Source organism: Centropristis striata, chromosome 7 (assembly GCF_030273125.1).
Source record: "Centropristis striata isolate RG_2023a ecotype Rhode Island chromosome 7, C.striata_1.0, whole genome shotgun sequence".
NCBI classification, from domain to species: Eukaryota; Metazoa; Chordata; class Actinopteri; order Perciformes; family Serranidae; genus Centropristis; species Centropristis striata.
This window is the reverse complement of record NC_081523.1, coordinates 11,935,634-11,963,410: the sequence shown is the minus strand read 5'-3', so window position 1 is coordinate 11,963,410 and position 27,777 is coordinate 11,935,634. Positions and strand designations below refer to the sequence as shown.

The following is a 27,777-nucleotide window of genomic DNA, read 5'->3' as shown; positions in this document are numbered from 1 at the left end:
ATGACCCGCTGTCTGAATAAGCCAGTAAAGTGCAATATCAGTGTAGAGAAATACAAAAAAAGTGATGAAACAAGTTAATGAGTGATAATGAGTTCAGATTGATTGCCTAAAACAAAGGACTTTTTCAGTTTCAGTTGTTTTTACACAGTAGTGTCTAAACACTGTTCCAAGAATACCTTTTTGCCTTTAGTCCTACCATTTTCATTTATTCAAACCTTTTTTTTATTTACAACCTTGCCCCCTGCATTTGAATAAAACCTTGTGAAGCAAACTCTGAGGCTGTCTGTTTCACTGCTGAATAATTTAGCTGATAATGTGGTTCTTTAAAAAAAACAAAAAAACAACAACAACGAACAAAAGCGATTTGCACACACTGAATTCTGCTGCCACTGTATTTGAATATAAAACATAGCATTTCTCAGTTCACAGAGGTGTGTTCTCAGCCTGGTAGGGCTGTCTTTGTTTGAATTCAACAAATGATTCAGTTTGGCTGAAGCACCAACAGGTGTGTCTGCTGATCATTTTTTCACCAGCATTTGGCAAATCCTTTCACCTGCAAACACACACAAGTCTCACCAATCTACGAACATCATTAGCCTGAGGTACCTCTTTAATATCATGAGTTCAAAATTACTTTAAATAGTCAAAAATATTGCCAGTCTTCTCATACCTCTAAATACATTAATAATAATACCTACATTTAAATACCATAAGTTACAAAACAGGAGAATGAAAAGCTTCTTATCCACTACTGTACAAAGGCATTCATTAACAATAGCATTAATATCAAGGTTTTCCATGTCTGTCATTCGACTGTCAAAGTTAAACCAGAAAAAAAAAATTGGGTAACTTCCTTTACATGGGTCTTATTCCAGTGTATTAACCGGTGTAACTAACTACAATGATCTACGTACAGAATTATGCTGTGCTAATATTTAATGCAAATCTCTTGATATATAATGTAGTTACAACAGTGTAATAACACAGTGCAAACAGGGTGCTCAATTAAAAGGTAACATAAGCAGCATTTCATGTGAGGATGTTGAGAAATTTTGTGTGTTTAAAGAAAGAGATTTTAAGAGACAGTTTTGGATTTTACTGGTACAGGAGCTGCTTCAGAAGTACGTTTTGGTACATAACGTTTAACACTATGTGTTTACATTGTGTTGTTACGCATTTGAATATATATTGAAGAGGTTTTCATTGTTTACCTACAGACTAGATACTCTATAATAACTATGCAATACTTTTCCGTGGGTTAATACACGACAATAAGCCACTGCAGGGCGTTACTGCATTTTCATCCATTCATTTACAATGTCATGAGTAGAAAGTTGTCGTATACAGTTGTATAATTATATCATCAGTGTTATATCCTGTGTAAAAAAGAATAGAAACTGAGTACAGTTCTGTATTCACCCGTGAGGAGTGAAAATCTGCGGCCAGTTTCACTGAGGGTGGAGATTTACGAACACGTAGATGACACTCTAGAAGCCCTTCACGATGCACTACTTCGACCACAGACACGGCTGCCACACAGGTTTCGCGGTCAACAGTAGTTCACTTTCTGTCGGACATGGGAGGGAGGTGGGAGGGGAGGGCTTTGGGGGTTGGGGGGGGATCGGCTGAGTTGCATTTGACCTATCTGCATGAGTCCACTGAGTAGAGTACCTGATAGATAGTTAGATGAGGTGTCGTATAGAGCCTGTCTGGTATTGCTCAGTGTGTGTTGGCCTTGATGTCCAAAAACAGGGTCTTTCTCTCACAGCACAAATCACACACACATATTTTATATACAAACATGTGTCCACGCATATGTGCTTTGAAGGCACACGTTATGTCAAAGGTCAGGCCTTGTTGGGGAACACACACCACACTGAGTTTGGCAGGAAGACAGGTCAGGTGTCTGTGACGGTGGAAGCAGTCTGGATACATGAACTCTCATGAATCTAAGACGGGCCCTCTAAAATTTCGGTGTGGCACAAGCAACGGCTCTGGAAGATTCAATACTCATCTATCATGTTGGATTTTTAATAGGGTGTGAATTTACAGCAGTCATTTTGGATTAGTAGACTTTCCCAGCAGCCCTGTGTGTCCTGGCCAATAGGTAAGACTGACTGGCTTGTTGAGAGCCGTCCTTTAATTCCAGTGACACTCCACTGGCAGCCCGAGCCCAAACATAGGACTCTCTGTTCAGTACTTCTCTGTACAGTAAGTCACTTTGGATCAAAGCATCTGCTAGTTAGAGGACAATATTTTGGGGGGATTTGGCAGCTTTGGCGCAGTTCTCTGAGTCTTAACAGCAATTATTTCCACATGACTTTCAACATTCCCCTTGGGGGGGCAGTTTAGAGAGGAAGAAAGAGAGGGGTGTGTTTGTGTGTGTGTGTGTTGTTGTGATGCTCCAAGCTGTGCTGCAGCTCTCCCGGTCAAACAGCAGATGGCACTGAGGCACAGATCTCAAGTTAACTCTTTGAGAGTGTGTGGGTGAGTGGGTGGATTTAGGGGGCAGTTGCCACAACAGGCATCTCTACTTGTGGGGAGATCAATTCAACCGAGGTCACTCCTACACCAGCCAATCAGAAGGCAAGATGAGGTAGTTCCTGCGTTGTCTTGAACTACAGGAGTGCCTGCGGTTGGATGTTAGCTGCCCTTTTTTGAGCAAAATCAGAATTGGGGGCAGTGTAGTGTCTCAGTTTAAATGTGTGTGTGGTGAAGAAGGAAGGAAGGTGGGTGGATTGGGTGTGGGTGAGTTGGGGGGGGTGGTGTCAGGGTGTAAATTATCATATGGCTCTGTCTGTGAAGATTAGGCAGCTCCGTCTCTAGCTGGCCTCCTCTATGAGCCGAGCCAAGGTGTCTCTGAGCTCCGTCAGCTCAAAGATCTTGCCGTCCAGCAGCTCCAGCAGCGTCCGCAGGCTCTTTCTGAAATTCTCTTGCTCCTCCTGGTTCTCCTCCATCCGCTGCTCGGCCCCCGCCAACTGCTCCTCCAGCACCCGACTGCGCAGCTCCGTCTCCTAGAGAAGAGAGACAGCAGTTTTGTTTGGTTTATTAGGAGGTAAAAAAATAGGGTTGGGGGGGATTGATACATGTAAGAATTGAGATTCTTATCCTCTACGGTTCAAAATCGATTCACAGCTTACAAAAATCTATATACTACAAAAAACTGTAAAACTTCAGTAGAATCTAAGGAAGCCGGAGTTGCAGCGAGCAGTATGGCCAGTTAAGTGCTCTCAAAAGTTTTTTTATCTCTTTTCTTCTTTTGGTGCAAAACATAGCACACAGAAGTGCAAGCAGCTGAAGAGGACATTATACTGCCATGTTTGTTTTTATCAGAAGTCATGTTCAATTATGCAAGTTTTTTTTGAGATCTAACACCCTGGAGTCGCTGCTCTGACATTGTTTGTATGGATGCCAAGTGTGTGTTCCTGTGTTTTGACTGAATTATTTTGTGTGTGCATTGTTCTTAAGATATATTAAAATATTTTTAAAAAACTAATACATCTGGGTTGTTCATGGATCAAACAAATACAGGAATTCTATATGTGCACCGTGTTATTTGAAGTAATATTACTTACAAATCACTTACTAATAACATAACTAATCAAGTTTTACCCTTCACACCTTTTATAATAACGTTTGTAAAGTAGTTTTGTAGAGAAAACGCAATTAAACTGCAGCCATTTCACAATGTTTACGCATTTAAACCAGTGGCTGTAACATTTAGTTATTAGAACGAGTTGATTTCCTGACACTGGTTCATATTTGAGGGTAGGAACAAACAATATGTGGTGTTACAGTGAGTTAATAATGACAGAGGGAGTGCACATACCCTTTGGAACAATTACTGTATATGTATAATGCTTTTTTGTATCACTCACCTCAAGTTTCTGCGTAAGGGTGTCTTTCTGCTCCATCAGGTCATTCATATTCTCCATTTCCTCTTTCAACTTTTCCATTTCCTGGAGCAAAGAAAAACAGATTAAGAGGCTGTGTAGCATGGGTGTAGTTGCATGAGCCATTAATTTCAAATGAGGCACTTCCTGCTATCACACACACACACCTCTTCCTTATCCCTTAGCGTGTTCTCCAGTTCCTCTATGGTTTGGTTGAGTTCGGTCTTCTGTGATTTGATCACTGGGGTTTGGTTGCTCTGGCACTCGAGCTCTGTCACCTAAAAGGACAAAATGAAAGATCAAGATTTAGACCCACAGAGAGAGATGGACACAACAGAACCATGGTCTCAACCTATCTTTTATTCTCAGGCTACCTTTTATGTCCTCTCCCTCCTGCCAACAATAATCCTCTCATCTTGACTTCACACCATCCCATCCAAATGATCCCTCCTATTTGATTTGAATAATTAATCACACATGAAAACAAGCATTTCTGTGCCCTGTCCCTCACCCGTTTGTGTAGTCTCTCAGCCTCCTCCTGGTAGGCAGCCAGTTGTTGTTTCCACTGTTTGACGTTGGCTGTGGACTCTAGCAGAGCTGCCGTTAGCTTGGCATTGTTCCCCTTTAGTGCCTCCAGCTCAGCCTCCCAGTGTTTTGTCATGGCGGGGCTGCAGAGCACAGAGACGTTCATACTGTCAGGTCACCACAGCAGCAACGTTAGTGTTCATGTTTTCATGCTATTGATGCAAGATGTATACATCTGAAAACTCATGATGTGTAATTCTGCAAAATCAAGTTATGAATGTTTCACAACATATCAGAACCTTTACTGTTTGTAAACATCCATCCGTCTGTTCATCCATAGATTATGAGACACACAAGATTTACGGGCCCTTGTGTACGGATGTATACCAGGACCCCCAAACCCCTTGGGGGGTCCAGTATCTTCCCAGTGGTTGTCTCCTCTGTCTTTTTGAATGTCTTAGTCATCATTTTGTGTCTCTGTCATTTTGAGTCTCTCTGTCAATGTTTTGAGTCTCCATGTGACATATTGAGTTTGTTTGTGGTCATTATGTGTCTCTTAGTGGATGTTTTCAATCTATTTGTGGTCATTTTGCCTGTATTTATCATTCGTTTGAGCTTTTTTTGGTCATCTTGAGTCTCTTTGTAGTTATTTTTTTATCTATTTGAAGATCTTTTGAATGGTTTAGTGGTCATTTTTAGTTTCTTTGAGGTCATATTGAGTCCTTTTGTGTCTCTTTGACTGACATTTTGCAGGTCAACTGCAAAGCTTGTGTTGGTTGGGCCCATTCAAAAATCCATCCATCTGTTCGTCTATCCGTTCGTCCGTCCATCCATCCATCCATCCATCCATCAACACTGAAACCAGACAAAGGCTGCAGCGGGCACTCAAACTGGAAGTCGGCACTTGCCTGTAGCTGTAAAAGCAGCTGTCTGCCACATGAGTTGTAATCTGAGATTATATCCTCAGACTGGCTGGAGCCTAATCTGGTCCAGCTACTCACAGATGAGGAGATGAGATAAGAGATAAGAGAGCAGCGATTGAATGTGATTGAATTAAATTATGGAGAGGCATATGTGGGAGAAAAACGCCGGTGTAGAGAAATACTTGCCTGGTCGATAGTTCGGAGTTGAAGTGAAATATCAGATATATGTACAACTTTGTGGCGGGAACATGCTTCTGCAGTGCATCTCCCCTGTTCAATATGAGCACTGCAGGCATTCATATAAGATTTACATAATGCCTACTTCCTCTCTCACATCATGTCTGATTTAGGCGCGAGAATGTATGAGAGACCTAAACCTTGTCGAGTACTGACATTGAGTCAAGTACCTTTGAAAAGGAGCTCCCACTCCCACATACTTCACAGTAATTCCTCACAGCGGTGGAAACACACACACAGGAAAAAAAAAAACACAAAAGGAAGCTTAGCTCGCTCAAGGAGTGATGAGGGTCTGTGTATGACCCATAACAAGGTTGGTTTCAGTTTTGTTCCGCCCCCTCACTGACACACACATATATAAACTCACACTGCAGCAGTACTCCACTATGCCATAACACCCACTCTGTGAGTGTAAAAGAGAGAAAACTCAGATCCAATTCACGCAGGACTCCCACGGCGCCTTCAGTTCTTACACAACAGCCACCCCCTCTGTGAGTGCAAGTGTGTCTGCGTGTGTGACGCATAGGAGGGAGACGACACTTCATCCTACACATGCACATATCAACTGACACACAACCACACACACACACACACACAGATACACACATGGAGCGATGCTGTCACCAAGGCACACAGCCCCGCCAATGTATAAACCCCACACAGCAGCTCGGAGAGCAGGAGAGCAGGCGAGACGTCAAGATGTGAAGATGGAGACAGACGGAGAAAGCAAGGGAGAGCGATGGAGGGAGATTTAGAGGAGAGACAAGAGTGCGAGATGTTTTGTCACTGGTGTTCGTCTTCATTAAATGAGTCTGGCTGAAAGGTTTCAGGGGGCACCTGAGCACAATTCTGGCTAAGGACAGCAGAGCAGAGCTGGAGGTGTGTGAGACTCATGGAGGGTAAGTTAGCCGCGACTGTGTCATTAAACTGCTAATTGTAAAGATGATGTGATTATTTACACAATATGTAATCATGAGGATTTTATTATAAGCTAATGATAATTCCAAGTTGCTGATCATTATGTAATTTGGCTTTAATTCAATTTGTGGTCATGCAAGAGCCAATTGTGATGTTAAACTGAAAAAGCAATTATTTATTGTTTGTATGAGCTTGAAATTGTTATATCTTATATATAATAATAAAATGAATACCAAAAAAAATCACAGACTTCTGTATCTTGTAGAGAAGACTTCATCCATGTTACAGAGTTTACTTTTATGTGTTTTTATCTATGTCATGTGAACTAAAACAGATACAGCATATTTTTTAAGCGGTGTCAGGATACTTTTTTTTATTGTGTTTTATTTTGTTTTTTAAATTGGTTTCAAATGTATTTTTCCATTTTTTAAAGCTGAATTCTGAATGTTTTTGTGTGGTTTGAACATAACCTGTACACACTGCCAATACACCATGACTCTTGAATAAAACATCAATGCTCTGTTTTGTGCTGTACTACTTCACAATTCTCCTCCAAGGCTCAATAAAACTATCAAACACAAAACATAAACTTGAAGGTTTTTCTACAGCCCTCTTGTGTTTCTGCCGTGCCCTGACCGCTGTGCGATGTCAGGTAGGTTCTTCCTCCTTTGCGGGTGCACTTCAAGGAGCAGGGAGCGGTTGCCATGGCAGCACTTTGAGGAACGGAGGCGCTCGCAGGCACCCTGACGTATGACATCGGCATCGTCTCCCTCTCACACAAGCCTACCACAGACGCCTACATCCCTCCAACACTAGAAGACCATTCACATGCAGCCAAGGCAGTCCCAACAAACACCATTGAAAATGACTCTACTGCAGATCTGCCAAACCCGCCTACATCCTGCGATATAAAAAAAAACCCCTCTCACAGCCCCTGATTCTCATCCTCCTCTCTCTTCCACTGCCCCACGCACCCACACAATCCTGCCCACACAGCCCCACTAAGCAGCAGTGCGGCGTATATGTAATGGAGATAAGTCACCGTCTAATTCAGACGCATGACACAGACACAAACCAAGACCATCATAGAGGTCTGGTGCAAAAATAAACACCTGTATGTGCAGGTGTGTTTCTATACATGTGTCTAAACCCTTAATGAAATAATCTACATAATTAAAATACAGTACAAACACTTTTATTCTTTTTTTTCTATTAAATCAACCATTAGTTTAAATGCAGCTTGTGGTACACAAGACTGTAAAAGGTCACAGACATGTGAGATGATGCACATATTAAATTGACGATGTATGAATCATAGAGAGCATAAAAAGAGACGGTTATGTGGTAAAATATTTGGCATCCACCCTCTCTGCATATGCCTGTGAGAGACTGTGAGACTGAGGTTTGCTTGTTACGTCCATGCTTGCCATCGTGAATGCAGAGAGTCGACCCAGTCTCCCACGCATGCAGCATTAATAGACACATCAGCAGCAAGGCTGCAGCAGGCAGTGGGTGTCCTCTCTACATTCTGCTCTCACTGCACACTCAGATCTGTGTAGCCTTATAGAGTTCATGATGTAGCAGCAGGTAGGGATTTCTAAGCTTTTGCAATTGTCAGAGACTTTAATAAAAAATACCCTTGTCTCTAAAGATGTCTCTATAATGATCTTTAAATATCCAAAAAATGTTTCAAGCCTTCTCTCAGACACCCACAGTTAAGCAAAAAAAAAAGCAATGATAATACATTAAGCGATTGATTGATATCTTTAATTAGTAAGAATCGCAGCCAGAGAAATAATGAAACGAGTGGCACAAGATTACAGAGATTTTACAAATGAAAAGACCTGTGAGTACAGTAGATAACAGGGACATTTCCTCTCCTGAGAAAAAAACACTTCACTCACTCAAAGGATTCAAACTCATCGCCCATGCCCTCCTGTTCAGTTTATTTGTTGTAGTGAGTGTGTGTGCAGTTGGTGGATGTTTAGGTATCAGTGACTCATGCACAGACTTTATACAATGCACCGCTCTCTCTCTCCAGCTTCTGACACACACACTCTGTGTGTCTGTCTGTCTTGCTCCTTCTCTGCCTCCCACTACCCACAGCATGTTATATAAGGCTTACATAAACGCTTCATCAACACCTTTTTGGTGATGAACCTCACAGCCACACCTCCTCAGAGAGCCATTATACAAATCAGAAATATTTACATGGAACTTTGACCTCTTTATCTTATACAATCTACTGCATATGAACCAGTTTTGACAATCACAAGGAAAATGAATTTCAATATTCAGTCTGCAAACAGGACACAAAAACAGCAGGAATGTATACAGTGTAACAGTAGTGCTGCATGCATAGAAGTGACACCGTCACATACTCCGTAATGCACCAAACAACAAAAGTCAAAAGATTTGAATTTGCATTTAAAAAGATATTATTGCATTGCATTATGCATACATATAACTATAAATATGTATTTTACCAAGCATGCTCAGATTGGACAAAATAATAATTCCTCATTCCTGAGAAACACTCAACATCTTTTCCTGGTCCGTGTGACGTGACAGAGTGTCACTGATATAATTCATTGCACCAATATTCCTCCTGACTGGAGTGACGATGGCGTGCTGTTTTACCTTATTCGTTAGAGGTTAGTAAACAGGCAGTGCACCAGGTTTTGTATCGAAGACCCTCCCTGTTGCTATCCTGCAATCAGGCTGTTATTTTTGGGAAAGTTTGTTCCTGTCTGAACATTTTTTTGTTTTGCGTAGTTATGATGTCGCAGTAGTCAGGACTCGTAATGACATCCCTATCAGAAAGAGCAGACCCGACAAGTCTTATACTGCTCCCTAGAGAGGAAAAACACGAGAGAGCAGCAGTGAATAGAGGGAGTTCACTACCATGCTGACATGCAACATATATAGTGAAAGTGCATGTGGACGGAAAGAAAGACAAAGACGAGAGGTATCTACTTCTGTGCCTCAGACAAACAGAAGAACAGAGAAAAAAATTATAATTATTAAACTAATTTAGTATTGTTTGAGTGCAATTTTAATTAAATGTAACTGTGACATCGGACCTCATGCAGGAAGTGATTTATGAACAAATTTCCTCTCAATTTTGCTTTTTTTTATTTTGTTAGTAACAATTGATTTTGAAGATTCAACAGTGTTTTCTTGTTTTTGCCCTTCTCTTGGGAACAAAAAATAGAACACCATCTGATTTCCACAGGCCACAAATAGTTGTACAATGCAACAAAACACAACTTTTGGGGAACACAAAAATCCTGCAGGTATATTATATAATTACATTTTAATTAATATATAATATATATTCAAATATTGTATTAAAATGTAACTGTGCTGTTAATGTATTTTTTAAATTAACTTATGTTTTTGCTTTTGTTGCTACAACAATACTGGAAAATCCTGTTTAACTTAAGTTTATTTAACAGAATGTTGATGTCACTACTGCAAAGTATCCTAATGAACGGTTCTTACAAATTCGTTTGCAATACGCTCCAACCAAAAATATCAGTTTTATTTAATCCTAGCTGTTGGGGACACGTGGTTAATGTTGTGAGATGGAATAACTTGGTTAAGTTTAGGAAAAAAGAACAAAGTTTGTGTTTAGAAAATATAAGAGAAATTTAAGAGAATCTTGCTGCATGAGACCCAGTGAGTGTTGATGGTCAGACTGTAGTGAACATGACACCACGGGACAGTGAACACATCACGATGCTGTGAGCGTACCTGTGTGCGAAGGCCAGTGCGTTCTGAGATGGCTCTGGACGGCTGTCTGAGTTGGGAGTTGTGTCACAGATGTCGTCTGTGCCGTTGATGTTTTCCATGGGCGGAGTCACCGGGGTCAAAGGTGACGAGAGCTCGCCTCCTGGAGACTCCTACAAGTGAAACAAAGTTGTTTTGTTGTTACTAATACTTAGATGTCATAATTTTTATCAATCAGACACTAGTCTGAGTTCTTGTAAGATTTTTCCCATTCTTGATATTATGGTATATTATGGTCCCTTCCCTCATGCAAACCCATCCAAGTTGTACAAACTAAACTCAAATAAGAAAAATAAATAAAATGAAAAATGTATCTGAGTTGAAGGTTAGTGTTACTATTAATATATTTGAACCATTTTATTGTTCTTTACACTGTTAGTCATGATTAGATAAGGAATTAAATACTTTTTCAATAACCTTTCCCTATGAATAAATATCACTATGATACTCTCTAACGTCAATAATTGAAAATAATAATGATACTGTGAGGTCACAAAAGCTTTTACATTTTTTTTTTTAGATCTTAATGGCATCTGGTTGCTTTTCCCAGAGACAGAGACTCAAGCGTACAGGAAATTATGCATTTAACATTAGCACTCAAAGCAGAAACAGTAATTTGCTGTTTTCAAACTGTTTTCATTACTGATTATTTTGCTTTTTTTATGATTAATCAATTCATTTTTTTAACCCTTTAAATTTCAGCACTGTAGTCCAACTCACATCTTTAAATGTCTTGTTCTCTTGGACCATAAATCCAAAATTCAGAGATGATTAATTGACTAAAAGGACTAAAAAACAGAGAAAACGCAGAAATTTGATGTATGAATGTAAAGTTTGTTATAGTCTGCAATTACATTAAGATTAGACCTTTCAATTATTCATTTTTTACACAAACTATTTCCTACTATAGGCCTATTACATTAAAGTCCCAGACTAGTTTTATTATTATTATTATTATTATTATTATTATTATTATTATTAATAATGAACTTTTTTATATTTCAACTTCTATTTCTTTTGAACATTATTGATTTTATACATTGTATAATATATTTGTATTTTTTTTAATGCTATTTAAAATAATCCGATTTCAAGGTTTATTTAGCCTATGTGCACTAAAAGTGAAACACAAGTGTGAGTGGTTGTGTTCTGAAATGAACTCCAAATTAGATCGGCGACGTCAAATTTTTCCAAGGTACACACACGGTATATCCTCTATCTTGTAAGAGGTCCTTGGCTGAAAAAAAGTACCTCAAATCAGCTTTACAGCATTTACAGAAAGGCACTTATAATTCATTTCTACAGTATAATTAACTAAGGAATTGATAAAATGTGTAACAATTAACTAAATGATCTTAACAACCTCTAATAAGCAGATGTGGCAACAAGATCAAAAGAAGAATTTCATACATGAATATGCATCATCGTTCTCCTGTCTATAAAGAGTTGAAGTGAGAAATGTTGGCAGTGCGTTTGTGTGTTTTTAGGGCTGGTGGAGGTGCTGCCTCTCACACTCTCACAGATGCAAAAATGTGAACACTTCCACACGCCTATAGGCCATTAAATATCTCACTATAGCAGTGGGAAATTGCAGAATTACAGATTAATGCTTATCTTTATATCCCATACAACCACAGAATTATATGACAGACAAATCATTTAGCTGCTGCGCGTACATAAAACAAAGCTATTAAGTCTCAGGGCTTGGACACAATACAGTAGCACAATGACACTGCCTGTATGTCTCTAATGGACAAGAAGGAAGTGAGAGATAAGAAAAAGATTAGCGCTACATGTTGAGCTCCACACTCATTAGTATACCATTTAATATGTGTTCATGATGCACGTCCACCAGGGTCTTGCCTGTCGGGAGCAGCATATAGCATTTGTGTTTTCTCATCTTTTCTTTTAGCGTAATAATGCTTCTCGGGGAAGAGAAAAGAAAGGATCTGGAGGGTAAAACGGCGACTTTCAGCAGCGAGTAGAGCACTGCGGGCTTGTAGCAGGAAGACTGCAGCCTTCACAGTAACAGCACTGCCTCCACTTTCAGCAGTGTGGTGGTGGCCGGCGCACATGCAGCCTTCGACCCCTGATGAGAGCGAAGCTGTCCACTTGGCTTCATTAAAAAACATCCTCCCATGGGAAGCACAAGGTAGCTACTGTAGCATTTCAGCCCATGTGGGCCGCAGCATTAACAGTGCAAGTAATAGGCCGCAGTACAGCGGGGGGCTGCTCCCCTAGCCTCCGTAATGAACAGACGAGGGCAAGGAGCCTGTTAACAGCCTTAAGATTAAAGCACAGATTTCTCTGGGGATTCTCCTCTGAAACAAGCTAATTTTCTCTCAGATGCAGTTACATATGCCCTAAAACACTCTATTATTAGATATCCCACACAAACAAATACCTTACATACAGGCTAATTATGCTCTCTAATTTATGGAGAGTCCATAGACAGCTTTGTCTTTTTCTTTCAATGAATGGGATAAATACATACAGAGGAAATGTACTATATTGGTGTATATTATGTTAGGAGTGGACCTCCCGGGGGTTCATGCAGCAGTGGAAGGTAATTTATCCTGCATTCATGCAGTTTATACAGTCTATGTTTAGGACAGAGGGCGGCCGGAAGTAAATGTTGGGTTTCTGTTCATCTTTGTATTAGACATCTTTTTTTTAATGTAACTTGTAATATGGTATTAGGATGAAACCGTTAGTTGCAGCATGTAGAGTTTATTAGCAAGGTCAAGTAAAGGAACATTTTAGTGGTTTAAGGGAATGGACATCTTCTTTGTTATCCGTGTTGTTTCCGTATAACGACTTAAACTTGTGAACACACCAAAATCAGAAAAATTGCTTCCCAACTTTGGAAACGGGAACGTCTGAGGAGTACGTGAGTGCAGCATTAGTAGTTAGTAGTTCTTTATAGAGTAACTTTATACATTTCCAAAGACAATATTGTGCTTTTCACTCCACTACAATTATATGACAGATAAAATTACTGGTGAGTTATTGGCTTATACACTGTAAAACCCAACTAATTGTTTCAACTTAAATATTTGAGTGTCAATGCTGCAAAATAATTTTATGTCAAGACAACAAGGGAAAAGAAGTGACCTCAAATGATTCTTGCTATTTGACTCAATATTTTAGGTTAAAATTACTTTTTGCACAAATCATGTTGTATTGAAAAGGAAAATTTTGTTATAATAACAAACAAGCAACATTGGGTTTTACAGTGTGGGCATGTGGAACATTACATTTTCAATATATTTTTTTTTAAATCTAGTTTAAGCCACACTTTTGCCATACACTTTTTAATTCTTGGATCGTCAGAGAAACAAGCTGAGCAAACATTTGTGGCAGCTGTCTGCCAAACAGTGCCAGAAAAACACAGATTTTTAAGGTGAAACTACTTTATTCAGTGTTTGTTTTGGGGAGGAGGAGACTTCTGCAGATACTTTGTCTACTGGTAAAAACCTCCTGCAAACTGAAGGAATCCTTCGAAGGAGAAGCTGACTGTCTGCACCACATTAAAACTCAACAATTTTGGTATTGTTTTGATTGAGAGAGTCCTAATAGCAGAAAATTACACATTGATCCTTTAGGTGAATGCTCTGAATACTCTTCCACCATTAGTGTCAACATTTTAAAAACATTTTTTAACCCAACAGTATTTTTGTAAATATATTTTTTCTGTCCAATTCTTTCTTATTCACTGAATTTATCTATGTGCCTCCTCTGATAATTAATAATCAAACTAAATAAAACCAAAAGGAAGCATCAGTCTTTGGCTGATCTGTTCACCAGCTGTTCATTAAACACCACAGCCCATGACAGCAGGTCACAAGTAGGCTGAGAAAAGGCTTAAAAACTGAGGAGGGGTTATCATAGTGTGTACTGAACGTACCTGAGAGGGAGACGTGGCCATCTCCATCTTTTCTTGACTCTTCTCTTTAGCGAGCCGTGCTGCTTCTTTATACTCTGCAAACTTCTCTGCAAACTGGACACAGAGGACAATAGTCAGTATGGACAGTAATACATACAATGCTGTGGATTAATCTGTTTAGTAGAGCCATATGTGCATGGACACACACACACACACACACACACACAGATCAGTGTGTAATAGGTCAGCTGTGAAAACAGGGGACGGATAGGGAGAAGCTGTGGTCAGTAACGACCCACATGAACTTAGAAAAGAAAGCCCTTTCCCATAATGCCGCAGCAGAAACATGAGCTAACTAGGTCACTTTTAGTAACCTTCCTATCACATTCACACACACACACACACTCACACACACACACACACAAACACACACACACACAGCAGAGCAGAGTGTGTCATTGTGTTTTCCTCGCTGAGTTTTTTCTTTAATCAGAAGGTGTCGATGGCTGAAGTTGATCTCCGGAGTTATTTTAGTCGAGAGCAAAGATACATCCAGCGAGCCTGAAGCAGTAAGGTGAGCTCAGCTGAGGGGCTTTGAACAAATATAAACACCCTGACACACACACACACACACACACAAGAACGCCCCAATGTCCCTTTAGGGTGTGGTACATCACCAACATGACTCCCACAGTGTTACAGAGTAATTTAGTATATAAAGCACTGCAGAGGGCTGAGTGGCGAGGAAATCAAATTGACAACGCTGCTGGAGCCGCTCTTGTGTCTGCCATTAGCGGAGTTGCAATAGTAACTCAATATCATTTCACTTCAGTGCAATATAATAGTTCTGTTACAGTGATCTAAATGCAGTAGTTCTCAGTGTAAGTGCTCCAGGAGTGTTGGCACTGCAGTTATCTGAGAGGTGAATCTGATTATTTCAACTTTAAACCACAGAAAATACTTCTAATTAGCTGGTAGGTGTTTGTTAAAACTGCATATTGATGTACCACAGACGCAGATCCTGTCCCCGGTGTAATTACCACTGTGAATCAGTTTAACCAAAGATGCTCTACTTTAGAAAAGAAGTGAATTACTTTTAAAGCAATGTTTATGTCAGTGTGCAGCCTACTCTCCTTTACATCCACACTTTTCTTCTTCTCTACTTCTTACTTATTCACATAATATTTTGTCTGTATGCCTGCGTTTCGGAGAATACTGCAATGAATAACACATTGTGCATAAATGTCTTTGTGCATGCTAGTATCTCGTACAGAGGCTGCGTCAAGGTGTCTTTTGCAAGTTCAAACAAAGCTTAAGCAGGGATCAGTTGGTGACAAACTGCTGTGTATGACACCTTTACTTCTTGCAGGGATACTCCATTACTTTATACTGCACTTTTAGAAAGTTTGGGACCTTCTGAGAAATAGATTTGAAAAAGGAAGCGTGTCTCTTCACCCCTAGTACCCCTCACGAGTCATGCCGTGAAACCCAAGCCAAAAACGTAGCCAACCTTGGTGACATCATCACGGTTATGTGATGTTATACTGTCTACTGTTTCCAGTAGAACTTCTTATGAGGAAAAAAATTTACTAAACTGATGGAAACCAGTATGTTAAATTGGTGGAATGCGGCCCTAAGCTCTAAAACGCCAGGTCCATCTTTGGTCTTTCATTTCGTGATTTTTTTTTATAATTCAACAAATTTAACCAAAGCTGCACTTAACCAGATTTAAAATGTCATAAAATCCAATAATGTAATAAAATGTCCTGACTGACTGATATTGGAATCATATTTTTTACAGACAATGTTATACCTTTCAAGTGGGTCTTTTTTCTTTCAAAACTGATGATGTAATAATTTTAACAGATTAGGTAATAATGTAAAAATGATTATATATTTTACTTTTAAGTTTAAAGTGTGCAAGTATACAGATTGATCAATAATATATTGTATTTATGTAATATTTATTTATACTGCTGCTAATGTTATGAGCCTCCCCAGTTCACGACAGAGCTGAATCATACTGCAGAGGAGAGAAACCACCACCCACTTACTCACACACACTCACACACGAGTGAACATATACAAAACTTTCATGAACACGCTCTGAAAAAAAGCTTAATTAGGGCTAACTGCCACGCAGATTCTTTATTTTCAAAGAAGCTGAAGTAAAAGACAGTTGAAATGGCGTCCTCTCTCTGAGACCGGGGTAGAAGAAGAGAAGAGGAACCACCCTCTGATTAATGCCAAGTGGTTTATAGTAGACGTGGTGTGTGCGTGTGTGTGTAAGTGTGGGCGGGTGGATGGGGGTGGTACCTTGGCGAGATGATGCTCGGTGGAGAATCCCAGCCCATAGACGGTGTTAGCTCGACTGTCCGCCCACTGGCCAAACTTCTGTGAGGTCTTTGTGAACGTCATGTTGGGACTGATGGTGCTGTTGATTATTGCCTGCAGGAAAGAGGGAGCCCACTTAATACGTATTACATTAACTTTATTACTGCAGTGTGTTTAATATGTGTGTGTGTGTGTATGTGTGTGTGTGTGTGTGTGTGTGTGTGTGTTTTCTACGTCCGAAAGAAGATTATTACCACAAATCAGGGCTACAGATTAAAATAGCAATAAAGCGTTATATTGTTGGAACACACAATAAAACACTTTAAAAGCTCTGTTGCAGCCCTACTTTATCTTTCTGTAACTGTTGCTATAAGTGCCAATATTTGATTATTGCTTGTATGTCTATTAGACTCTGCAAACAGTATTTGCAGTCAAGCCAAAACAATTAGCCAATTCATCCATTAGTCGATTGATAGAAAAGGAATCGTCAACAATTTGGATGATCAAATTATAATTTCAGAAATTTTATCAAACAACAACTTCTCTGCTGCTTTTCTCTGTTGTATGCAACAGAATATCTTGGGTTTAACAATGTCTTTTAATGCATCACCTGGGGCTACGGGACACTTTATAAATGAATAAAAAACTGATCACAGTTGCAGCCCTACACTTTATCTGAACAAATAGTGCAGTTTGTGTTTGTGTTGTTATGTATATGTGAGAGAGACAGGGGAAGCTTGAGAGAACAGCGTTAAGCTTCCGGTCTGCAGCTGCACAGGCTCACATCCACTAAAACAATAAAATCCATGCTTGGAAAGCGAACAGAGGGCTGCTGAGTTTGACTTTGAAAGCCTTCACCACGGATTCAGTATCCTGCTGCTAGTAAGGCTCAAAGAGCAAAACACAAACATGAGCATGTGCATGTATGCACACATATAGAGTGATGAAAGAGAGGCAGAGCAGCAGATAGAATCATCCGATGGGGGGAGACTAGATAATGAGGTGGTCATGAAAAACTGTAGAAGAAAGTCTAAAAGTTGGTGAATGCTGACATACTGAGAGCTTAAAGTTAAAGGGTAAGTCTGGCATTATTTATATTTTCCTTACTGTCAACTCCAAGTCTTATGTACTGGCAATATACTGGTATTGAGAATAACAGAGATAAAAAACAAAACGAATATTGATATCATGTTGATAATATACATACACTGTAAGACTTTGCTGTAAATTTACAGTCAAATTCTAACAGTAACTTGCTGTATAATGATTGTACAGTATATTGCTGTGAAAACAATGCATTGTGGGAGTTATCATGATTGCTCAGGCATTCCAACGCTCAAAATTATATTTTTTTATTTTTTTTATTTACTGTTTTCAGCTGAGCATGTCAGGAAAATAAAGTCATTATTTTCGAAAAGAAGACAAGTTTTATTTTATTTCTTTTTTATCTGGGCTGAAATAATCACAGTGTGCTGTTTTTCCAGCAATCCTAATATAGAGTTTAAATAGATTAGTTGTAACATAATTTAGAGTTAAACATTTAAATGTCATGCTATTTTTTTCTGCGTTACGAGACAGTTTGTCAGTAAACGGACCTGTATTTCTATAATACAGTAGAGGTACTGTAAATTTTACAGTAACTTACTGGAGAAACTGCTGCCAGTAATTTACTGTAATTTTACAGTAAAAAGTTTTACAGTGTATGATAATATAGTCTCTTATTTATTTCTGTAATTTCATTACTTGCTTTGTCTCCCTCTCTCAGTTCATCTGGTTGCCTTTCCACTTTCTCATCAAAAACTGGGAATGGCTGTTTTAGGGCCGGCGGGTGGGAGGTGGTGAATGGATTGAATAAAAACCTCTGACTTTAACCTACGAGACTGGTGTTCAAGTCAAGGTGGTTATTTTAAACAAATCTGTAAAAGAACTTCTGTATGCAGATATGTGTCACCCAACGTCACCTTCTGCCCCTTTAATGTCACACACAGAAGAAGTTATTTTAACCCAAACCCTGTTACTTTTTCTTAACCTTAACCAAGCAATTTGTTTGCCTAACCTAGTAGTTACGATTCACAGCGTTAGACCACGGGTTTAATACATTAAATTGAACGGTTACATATCCTAAGATATCATACAAACTGTTCATGAGGATATGTTGTCTTGGTTTTGGCGTACAGCTTGAAAAACGATTTTAAAAATCCCATGGCGTTGATTTGCTAATTGTAAGTCTTCTTACCGTGCTCTCATGATGATGTCAATAAGTCAACTCAGCAGATTTAAAGGTCTGGACCAAACCAACCACACTGGTGCCATGGCTGACACATAGCTTCAAGATAAACCTGGGCTGCCATTATGCAGCATAGATTATTTTGAGTCAGTCACTTCCTTACTAGTGCACCTAATTTGTGGCTGAAAATAGTCCCAACAAATGCACTTTTACTCTTGTTTGAGTAACGTTTGCTAAAAACCACATTGACCTGAAAAGAAAAAGTATATGTATCAATGACATATTTTTTTAAAGATGTACATCTTCAGTATGAATCAATGGGCTTGGGCTTAGTATGAGAGAAGGACAAACACATTTATTTTAGCCTTTTCATTAAATTTGTTGACATTTAAAATTATATTGTTTTCATTTACATGAGCTAAAATAGGAGGCTTCCTCTAAACCTTATATAATTCAGCCTCCCTTGTCAAATAACACTAATGGAGAACAAATTAATGGATGATCAATTAGCAGTGTTGTGTAATGGTTGGCATTCTGGTTGGCATCAATATATGATGATGAGTTTGGGAGGGGCAGCAGTCAGTGAGTGTGTGCGTTACACAATTGTTGAATTAAGTGTTCAACCATCTACTGAGTGCCCTGTGAGATGTGAGATGCTCAATTGACCATCAGAAACGGTTCACACACACTTTGCTTCGTCGACATCGGTCCTTCACATTCTTCTCCGCTCTTCTCAAACACCTGGCTTCACACTTTTATGTCCTTGCCGCTCTACTTATTTCTTCTACCGCCCATTTTTCTCACTCTGTCATCTGTTTCTCTCATTTACCTTCACCCCTCCTCTCTCCATAACTGTGCATGTGTGTGTCTTTATAAATCACACCAGGCCCAGCAGAAATATCCCTCTCGGATCTCTAACAAGAATATCCAGAGACAGAAAGTGTCGACTCTGAAGCGCAGACAGACACATGCAAACATAAATACAGTGGTTGCATGCCTCCGCGCGATGAAACATGAGCTGTCAGTCTTGGGACAGGCTGCAACACTGAGCTCTTTTAAGATGTGTTTGCACATTAGATTCCAGCGCAGAGCATATTAGCATCATTAACACTCAGTAGATCACAGTGACACTAAAATCTCCTGGAAGGCTGTTTAACATTTCAATAAAACCATGTGTGCAGAAAATAAAAATAACAATAGCTGCAGTAGGGGAGGTGTGATGAAATCTGTTTTGTGTGTACAGTAATAAACACAACGACTGCTCACCTTGGTGCCATCCAAGCTGATGATGCGGTACACATTACGCGTACTGTCATAGAAGTAGGAGACAGTGACAGCGTGCTTGCTCGTGGGCAGCCAGTTCTTCTTGGTGTTGGGGTCGATCTGGAAGACGTGGGCCCTCGTGCTGTAGATGGGCTGCTCCCTGAAGGGGACGAAGAAGAAGTGGTGAACCTCTTTGTGCCGCAACACCAACGTCTCACCAAACTCACCACCAGCGGCGCAACTCCTAGTGCCCACGGGGGAGTCAGATCGCCCTGGCAACCGAATCACCATCTCGCCATCCTCCATAGTTACACCACAGAAAGAGAGGCTGTCAAAGCACTACTACATGTCTTGTATACATGGATAACAAGCTAACTGAGCCGTCAAACTACAGCAGAGTTCCTACATATACCTCGAGTCTCCTCTCATACATTATCGCTCTACTTGTAAACCTATACACTAAACACATGCAGCTATTCAACACAAACTCTCGCTGTCTTTCAATCTGTGTAGCGTCGTCTCTCTCTGCTCTGATATGGAAATGCCTGCAGCACTGAGCGAGGGTCACACAGGGGAGCACAGGAGGGGAAAGGAGAGGGTTTAAGGCTAAATATAGACAGTGGGCCATGGTTAACTACCAGAGACACACCCCACAGAGCTGCCCTTTCCACGCAGACACACATAATGCATAAACATGCACACACTTTGACACATACGTGATGGAATCATAATTCTGTATTTATGTGTGAGTGTATATGTGGATTTGTGCCTCTGCAGATCAGCAGACGATCAAAACTCCATGGTGGGCTCAGTTTAAGATGACTTAATTCCTTATTGACCCCCATGTGACACTCAAACCAGATTTAGGATTCACCCCTATTAATGTAAAGGATTATATAAGAGTCATCTTTGTTTTTTTGCTGTGGTGATGGAAGTATTCAGATCTTTTAGGTAAATAAAAGTCCTAATACAACATAGTAAAAATGCTCTGCATTGAAAATTTACTATTTAAGTATAATCAGAAAAATTTATTAAAAGTATTAAAAGTACCTAAAAGTACTGAAAGCAGCAGCAGTTATATATACCATTAGATACTTATTTCTCATGCAATAACGTAAAAGCAGGATTTTACTATTGTAGTTGGTTGAGGTGGAGATTTTTAACTTTTAACTAATGACTATTTTCATTATGAATTCATCTGCTGATCATTTTCTCCATTAATTGATTGCTTGTTTGGTTTGTAAATACTGTTTGTAAAAATATCTATACATATCGTCACAATTACCCAAAGTGACACCTTCACAACCTTTGTTTTGTCCAACCAATAGTACAAACCTCAACATTATTAAAAACAAAATGATTTAAAGAAAATGCAGCAAGTCTTCACATTTGTGAAGCGGGAAACATTAAAAAAATAGTTTCCATTTATTTTCTGTCAATCAACTGTATTGTATTGACTCTTATTAGTTTAATTGATAACAAAATCATATTTTATAACCTCTTCTTATGTTTTGTTTGTAAAGTAACTAGTAATGCGGTGAGATAATACTCATTAATACTGAAGAGGAGTACCTCAAATCCTCAAATTTGAACTGAACTACAGCCCTAGAGTATATGCACTGCCTTTTTTTTTTACCCGCTATTCGTCTGTCACTCATGCGTCACCTTCACCCTTGTCCATTTATCCCTCTCTCCTCGGCTTGCTCTAACCATGCCCTCATATATTCCAGCATTGTTGGGGCTTCTCGGGTAATATCTACAGTCAGTACACACACACTCAAAGCGCAGGGTGCAGAGGGAGATATTCTGGGCTGGCAGTGCTGGCAGAGCAGGAGATAGAGAAGTGCTTACACTGCACTGAGGGGGTGATGGGGGACATCAAAGGCTTGCTGTATAAATGAATATTAAAATTCAGCAGCAGCACCCCTCCTGTGTGTGATTAGCCAAGACTGGGAAAGAAAGAAAAACATGGAGACAGGGAGTGAGAGAGGGAAGTTAGACAGGAAGAGAAAGAGAATGATGGGGAATGTGGAGAGTATAGGAAGTCAGAGAGTGAATCTGGGATGATTAATGCCGCTTCACAAAGCTGCTTGTGGAGTGCTGTGCGCGAATTATCATAATCATCGACAGCAGTGTAAGTGGCGGAACTGTGAGTCATTTCAACTCTCCCCCAGCACACATCACACAACCAACGGCCTGTCCGTATGATCCGTGCAATAGCCGCTTGGCAACTGGCTTCGTTTTTCATTGCATAATTTGACAGAGCTGTGGCAAATTCTTGTGCTTCTTGTTGCTTGATTGTGTTTGTACCAAACACAGCAACGTTCCTGCGCTTTGATTTTTACATGAACGCCTGTGCCAAAGAGTTTTGTTCCAAAAAGACACCCACCAGTTGTTAAAAAAAAGCAATACTTACTCCTACAACTGAACTTTTAAAAGACAGCACAATAAATGATGGACTGTTGTTCTGCTTTCTTATAATATACATCTAAGAATCATTTCTATATACATTGTTTACTACTCAAAAGAAGGCTTGTTATGACACAAAAGGCTCTTTATATGTGCTCCCACTATAGTCTACAGCGACTCTGGTCTGAGCCTACAGCCTTTCAAAGTCGCCGGTTATGGGATTGCATGGAGGTCAGTCCAGAACGCGTTGATCCTCTTGCACTCTAGCGATGAACTCCGGCTGCAGCATGTACGCTGCATGGCAGCTACACAGATTTAGCAACAGGGACACAACAAAAGCAGCATGCTGTCTATCTTCCATCAGTCCATGAAAGAAGTGCAGGCAAGAGTGTGAATGTGAAAACAAGAGCTGAACACCCCTCTGAGCACGGTCAGAGGACATGAAAGAGGAGAATTGAAAGGAGAAGGGGGAAAGTATAGGCGAGGGGGGGTAATTTCAGTGGGATGCGAATGAAGGAGGAAGTGTGGAGGAGGAAGGAAAAACACAGAGGAGGAAGAGGTGTTTAGCATGCAGAGTATACTGTGTGACACAAGGGCAGGTGATGGAACGTGAATGTTAAAAGAGAGAGAGAGAGAGAGAGAGAGAAGGCAGGGAGAATGAGAGAGGGAGGGAGAGTGATAAAGTGAGAGAAGAAGGGAGGGATGAGGAGAACGTGGAGGAGGTGATGAATGTAGGAGAGAGGAGAGAGGGCTGAGAACTACATGGAGGAAGTGGGAAGCTTTAAACCACCACACAGTGTAGACGTGGTGTAAACTATGAGTGCTCTAATCTGAACTTCTAGGCACCCAATAAGAATGTTTAAGGTGGTCAAATAGTCCCAGAAACACTTTGGCTTCAGTGATGATTGTATAAGTGTCATACTTATAATAATAATATATATAATAATAATTTTATTTAATTTTTTACATTTTTTGCTAAGAAATTGTGTGTTCTGGGAAACTGAGCATTGAATTGATGCTAATGTTAAAAATACTAAAAATGAGTTTATAACTGGTTATGAAACAGTTTCACTTTAATACTGATGCCTCTTATGCCTTACATAAGCAAACAAGACATATCATCTATATAGTTATTCCTAATGCCTGTCCCCGGGACTGATTCCACATAAATCAGACTAAACGATTTATGTCTCGCAGACTGGAAGAGCCCATGTTTACATTTTCCCAGACAATGTTTAACAGTGGGTAGTACATTAACCAGATAGGAGGACCAGATTTTTCTTTAGAGAATTTGTTTTCGTTATATTCGTTATATTTTGTGGTTATGGCTCATACTGGAGCAGGATCAGCAAAGTAAAAAAAGAAAAAATACATAGTGAGACATGGATTTATATCAATATATATTAATTTACATTGTGGTTGTAACTAAGTTTGCTGTTTGCAGGATGTATATTGTGATGAGGTAATGTTTCCATGTGTGGCTATGTAAGTTAAATAACTGTAACATGATGACGGTGAAACACAATTGATATTATTAAAAATAAGTCGCATCTTTCTTTCAATCGCTTCTAAATCGTGCTCTAAAGTGCTAGCTAGGTCAAAAATCTTTATGATACTACTACTATTGTCCAAAGGGGGCACCAAAAGAAACACAAAATGAAAGTTCCTTGTTGCTTTAATGTTGTGGCATTAAAATGTATCTGTTTTTCAGACTGCCCTTTACTTTCATCGATGACAATGTGACCAATTATGGCCAAAGGTTGGAACTTATTAATCCAGAGAAATGAATGTATTATGGAACAGATACCAGTTAATGATTTAATTTGCGTCAAATTACAGTAACTGCTTTAACACAGAAGTGGTAAATTTGCTTACCTCTAGTGACATCTACAAATATTAGTTCTAATTTTATGTACCAGGTTTTGAGATATTTCTGTCTCAGTACAATTAGGTGAATGAAAAGTACACTTACACAATTAAACAGTACCATATTTTACCAGAAACACTGTTATTGTTCGTCTTTATATCTAAATTTGAACAGCTTTCCTTGGAACAGTTTTCTACCAATGAAATAGTCTGCGTGAAAACGCTTCACAGACATATTTATGGACCACGATTTAAAATACAAAATTGTATAAAAGATGTAGAATTTGATATAAAACATAAACTTCCTGCAGGTCTGGATAACAAATTTGTTGTTTTTTTTGCAATCAGGGTGAACTGGCCCTTTAAAACATATTGAGTTATGGCACACATCACACCTCTACACATGTTAACAGAGATATTGATCGGTGAACAACACTGCATCGGTGCCTATAGGGCATTTTCACATGACAAAACACACACATGCACACACTCAACCTTGTTCTTCTCTCTTTGTGAGGACCCTTTATTGAAATAATGCATTCCCTCGCTCCTTCCCCTAATCTTAACCATCACAACTTAATGCCTAACCCACACCTTTACCCTGAACCTAATTGTAACCTTAACCTTAAAACCGAGTCTTAAACCTCCGGACCGGCCGAAATGTCCTCACTTCCCAAAAGTGTCCTCACTCTGTTAATTAAAACTTGTTCCAGTCCTCACTATATACGAAGCAAAAGAACACAAACACACACACACACACACACACACTGCAGTTCCAGCAGTGGCAACAGGTGTATAGCGCCTCTTGTGCTTCAGGGGTTTGATGCACAGATGTGAACACTCAGTCTTTGCGTCACAGTGTGTACCCGGACACACACATATGCGTCATTTTATCCCACAAAAGGCTGCAATTTATTTTCTACTTCAGTGTGTCCCCTTTAACTATGCAGCTGCCCCTCTTTCTGAAAACACTGACAGTGAAACAGAAGCAAAATTAAACTATCCCTCTCAGGAGATCTCACATTCCCTTGCCACCTCCACCTCCATCCGCCTCTCTCCAGAAGTTATCCTTGTTTCCAGAGTTCTTCATTAATTCAACAGAGTAGAGCTTGAAGGCAACTAGATCTTATTTAAGGTAGAGAGAGGTCATTAATGAGAGAGCTCCCTGTTGCTCTACCTACCGGGAGCAGCTTCAATGACCTGAGATGTGCCTGTGAACACTCACTCTTTCTCGCACACACCCACACAAACAAGCAAAGACAAAGACAGGCAGAGAAACTGAGTCCGTCTGTGCATTAATTGTATTTGCCCAAGGAAGTGAGAGCGCACCAGAGAGAGTGTTGATAGGCATCTCCAGTTCTCGTTCAACACTAATGTTCTCCTCTGTGCCATTACCATTAGAGCTGTAAGTGGCTTGGTATTCAGCCACGAGGCCGGGCGTGAAATATGACTCTATCTGTCTGTGTCATTACTGCCAGACAGGAAGCCAGACACCAGATCTGCACATATGTGTGCTTTCATCTGCACCTGCACATAATCAGACTTTAATACACACACTGTATGCAGCAAAGTGCTGTGAATCTCCGTTTACAATTTATTCCACTGTGGATCAATTGAGTCATTGAGTCAGTTGCATAACAGTAACTTAGTCACCAGTATGGCAGAGCCCAGTGGAGAGCCGAGGCTGAGTGGGAGACTGCTGAATGATGTGCTGCCCACACTGTAGGAGGGCAGAGTGGGAAGCCTCCAGTGTATTGTAAATAGTTAATGCAGGAGTTTTGGCTGATGCCTTGAAATCGCACCATGCCTGTGCCATATTGTTAACCTCCTGCTGTGCAATTAATCACAATGAACTGCAGGAGACAGCTGTTAATGAACGACAGGCTTGGTGGGGGGAAACGGACCGCTGAGCTCAGGGTTAGGGGACATGCAAATGAGCAGTGCAACGCACTAGGCGGATATCTCACTGATGGGCGCCTGCTGTTGAGGATGTGTAAGGTAGCGGTCACTGTGCTGCCATAGAGACAGGAAGCCACTTTCTGTCACTAGGGCCTTGTGCAGCATTGGAGCTGCTGACATTCCCCTGCTTCTGTCAGTATACTGCTCCCAAACCTTCCCTGGAGCAGGACCCGGAACAGGATGTACAGCAAATCAGATCTCTGTTTGAGAATATTTGATAAGAAATGCTGTTGCCACACATGCCTTCTTTCAGAATTACATAACTGTCTATAATGTAGGTGGGGAGTAAACAGCGGAACAGAGGGACCTAGAAAAAAACAGCATCTTTATAGACTCTCTCATTGTTCTAGTGCAAATAAAAGGGGATTTAAGTTCTGCTTCATGTTGGTGAGAACACCCAAAATCCCCCGTGGTCCCACTTTGTGAATCACTGCAGATTAACCCACTATTTTAAACCTAAAAGTTTGATGATGAGGCCACTTCTGCACCTGCATTTGTGTGCCAGCGTGTTGGGCCTTAAGCGTTTCTCTATTTTATCAAACAGAGCATATTGAGAGGAGAAAGATGAGTAATTTGCCTCACTACATGACTCAAAATATGTTGTTTCAGTGTGCAGCACATCTAGGCCGTCAGAAGATCACAGCCTACCTGAGCTATCTCCCATCAAGTTTATTAGACGTCACGTAAGACAGAGATACATTTTACGCATACACCCGGGTCATTATTGCGTTATGTGTGGTGTGGTTTCCATGGAGGTGAAGTTCATACCCTGTGAAGCAGCCGCAGCTGATATGAATACAGAAAGGAGTGACAGGGAACTCACATTCTCCCGGTGGGATAATAATCACACTTACCCCATTGTTATGGTAGACATGGAAGCGATCTCTGATCCTTTTCACAGGCAATAAAAAAAACGTTTCTCTCGGATTGGCTGCTGCGTATGAAGGTCTTCTCTCTAAACGACAGCTCTCAGTGTATCACCGTCGGTGCGTCTGCAGGAATTTGATGACAACTGGTCCATTCCCCTCTGCTGTCACCGCATGAAATCACACATACATGTCGTTCTGCACATGGCACGGAAACCAGACCGTCTTCTGCTCCTCTTTTGGCGGTGAGGGTTTGGTGATGGAGCAGCGGCAGCAGCGGCAGAAGCAGCAGCAGTGGAGCTGTGGGAGATCCAGCGCAGAGTCCAATGGAGATCCGACAGGCGCCCTGCTGTTGTCGTGTAAATTACAGATCCTCGCTGGAAGGGTGGAGAAGTCCCGCTGCCTGAACTGGGAAAGACAACCCTCATTTAGCCACTAGATAACGCACAGCATCACACTGTCCACCCGCGTCTCTCTCTCTCTCTCTCTCTCTCTCTCTCTCTCTCTCTCTCTCTCTCTCTCGTTACCATAGACTCACAGGCTACACCCCCACTCTCTCGCCCAGACTACAGCTATTCCACACACTCAGTATTACCAGTGCATCTCTGTAATAAAGCCGATTTCTGATGTGGCTCTAACACTAAACCTACAGTAGATCTTGTGCAATATGCAACATCGA

The 27,777-nt window shown here is 40.3% G+C and overlaps 1 protein-coding gene across 4 annotated transcripts; it reads right to left on the bottom strand.

The window, feature by feature from the left end:
• Positions 1-378: 378 nt before the first annotated feature.
• homer1b (homer scaffold protein 1b) lies at positions 379-27,760 on the bottom strand. 4 transcript variants are annotated; one of them, XM_059338208.1, is made up of 10 exons: positions 27,694-27,760; positions 27,087-27,506; positions 20,002-20,158; positions 16,491-16,622; positions 14,196-14,288; positions 10,253-10,401; positions 4,405-4,561; positions 4,061-4,171; positions 3,879-3,959; positions 379-3,014 (listed from the first exon to the last, which is right to left on the bottom strand). In XM_059338208.1, the coding sequence occupies exons 2-10, from the start codon at positions 27,104-27,106 to the stop codon at positions 2,823-2,825; spliced, it is 1,092 nt and encodes a 363-aa protein (XP_059194191.1). In that variant the 5' UTR covers positions 27,107-27,506; positions 27,694-27,760; the 3' UTR covers positions 379-2,822. The 4 variants fall into 4 exon arrangements, with proteins under 4 accessions (XP_059194191.1, XP_059194192.1, XP_059194190.1 ...); XM_059338209.1 differs by lacking the exon at positions 27,694-27,760 and adding an exon at positions 27,626-27,660; XM_059338207.1 differs by lacking the exons at positions 27,087-27,506; positions 27,694-27,760 and having other exon boundaries at positions 20,002-20,304.
• Between the last annotated feature and the right edge of the window lie 17 nt (positions 27,761-27,777).

Excerpts from the sequence above, each read along its gene's own strand:
- homer1b (XM_059338207.1), bottom strand. The coding sequence starts at position 20,304 with ATGGAGGATGGCGAGATGGTGATTCGGTTGCCAGGGCGATCTGACTCC. Across the intron at positions 10,402-14,195 it reads TGGCCACGTCTCCCTCTCAG|GAGTCTCCAGGAGGCGAGCT; the intron begins GTACGTTCAGTA and ends TTTCACTTGTAG. Across the intron at positions 3,960-4,060 it reads CGCTAAGGGATAAGGAAGAG|GAAATGGAAAAGTTGAAAGA; the intron begins GTGTGTGTGTGT and ends TCTTTGCTCCAG.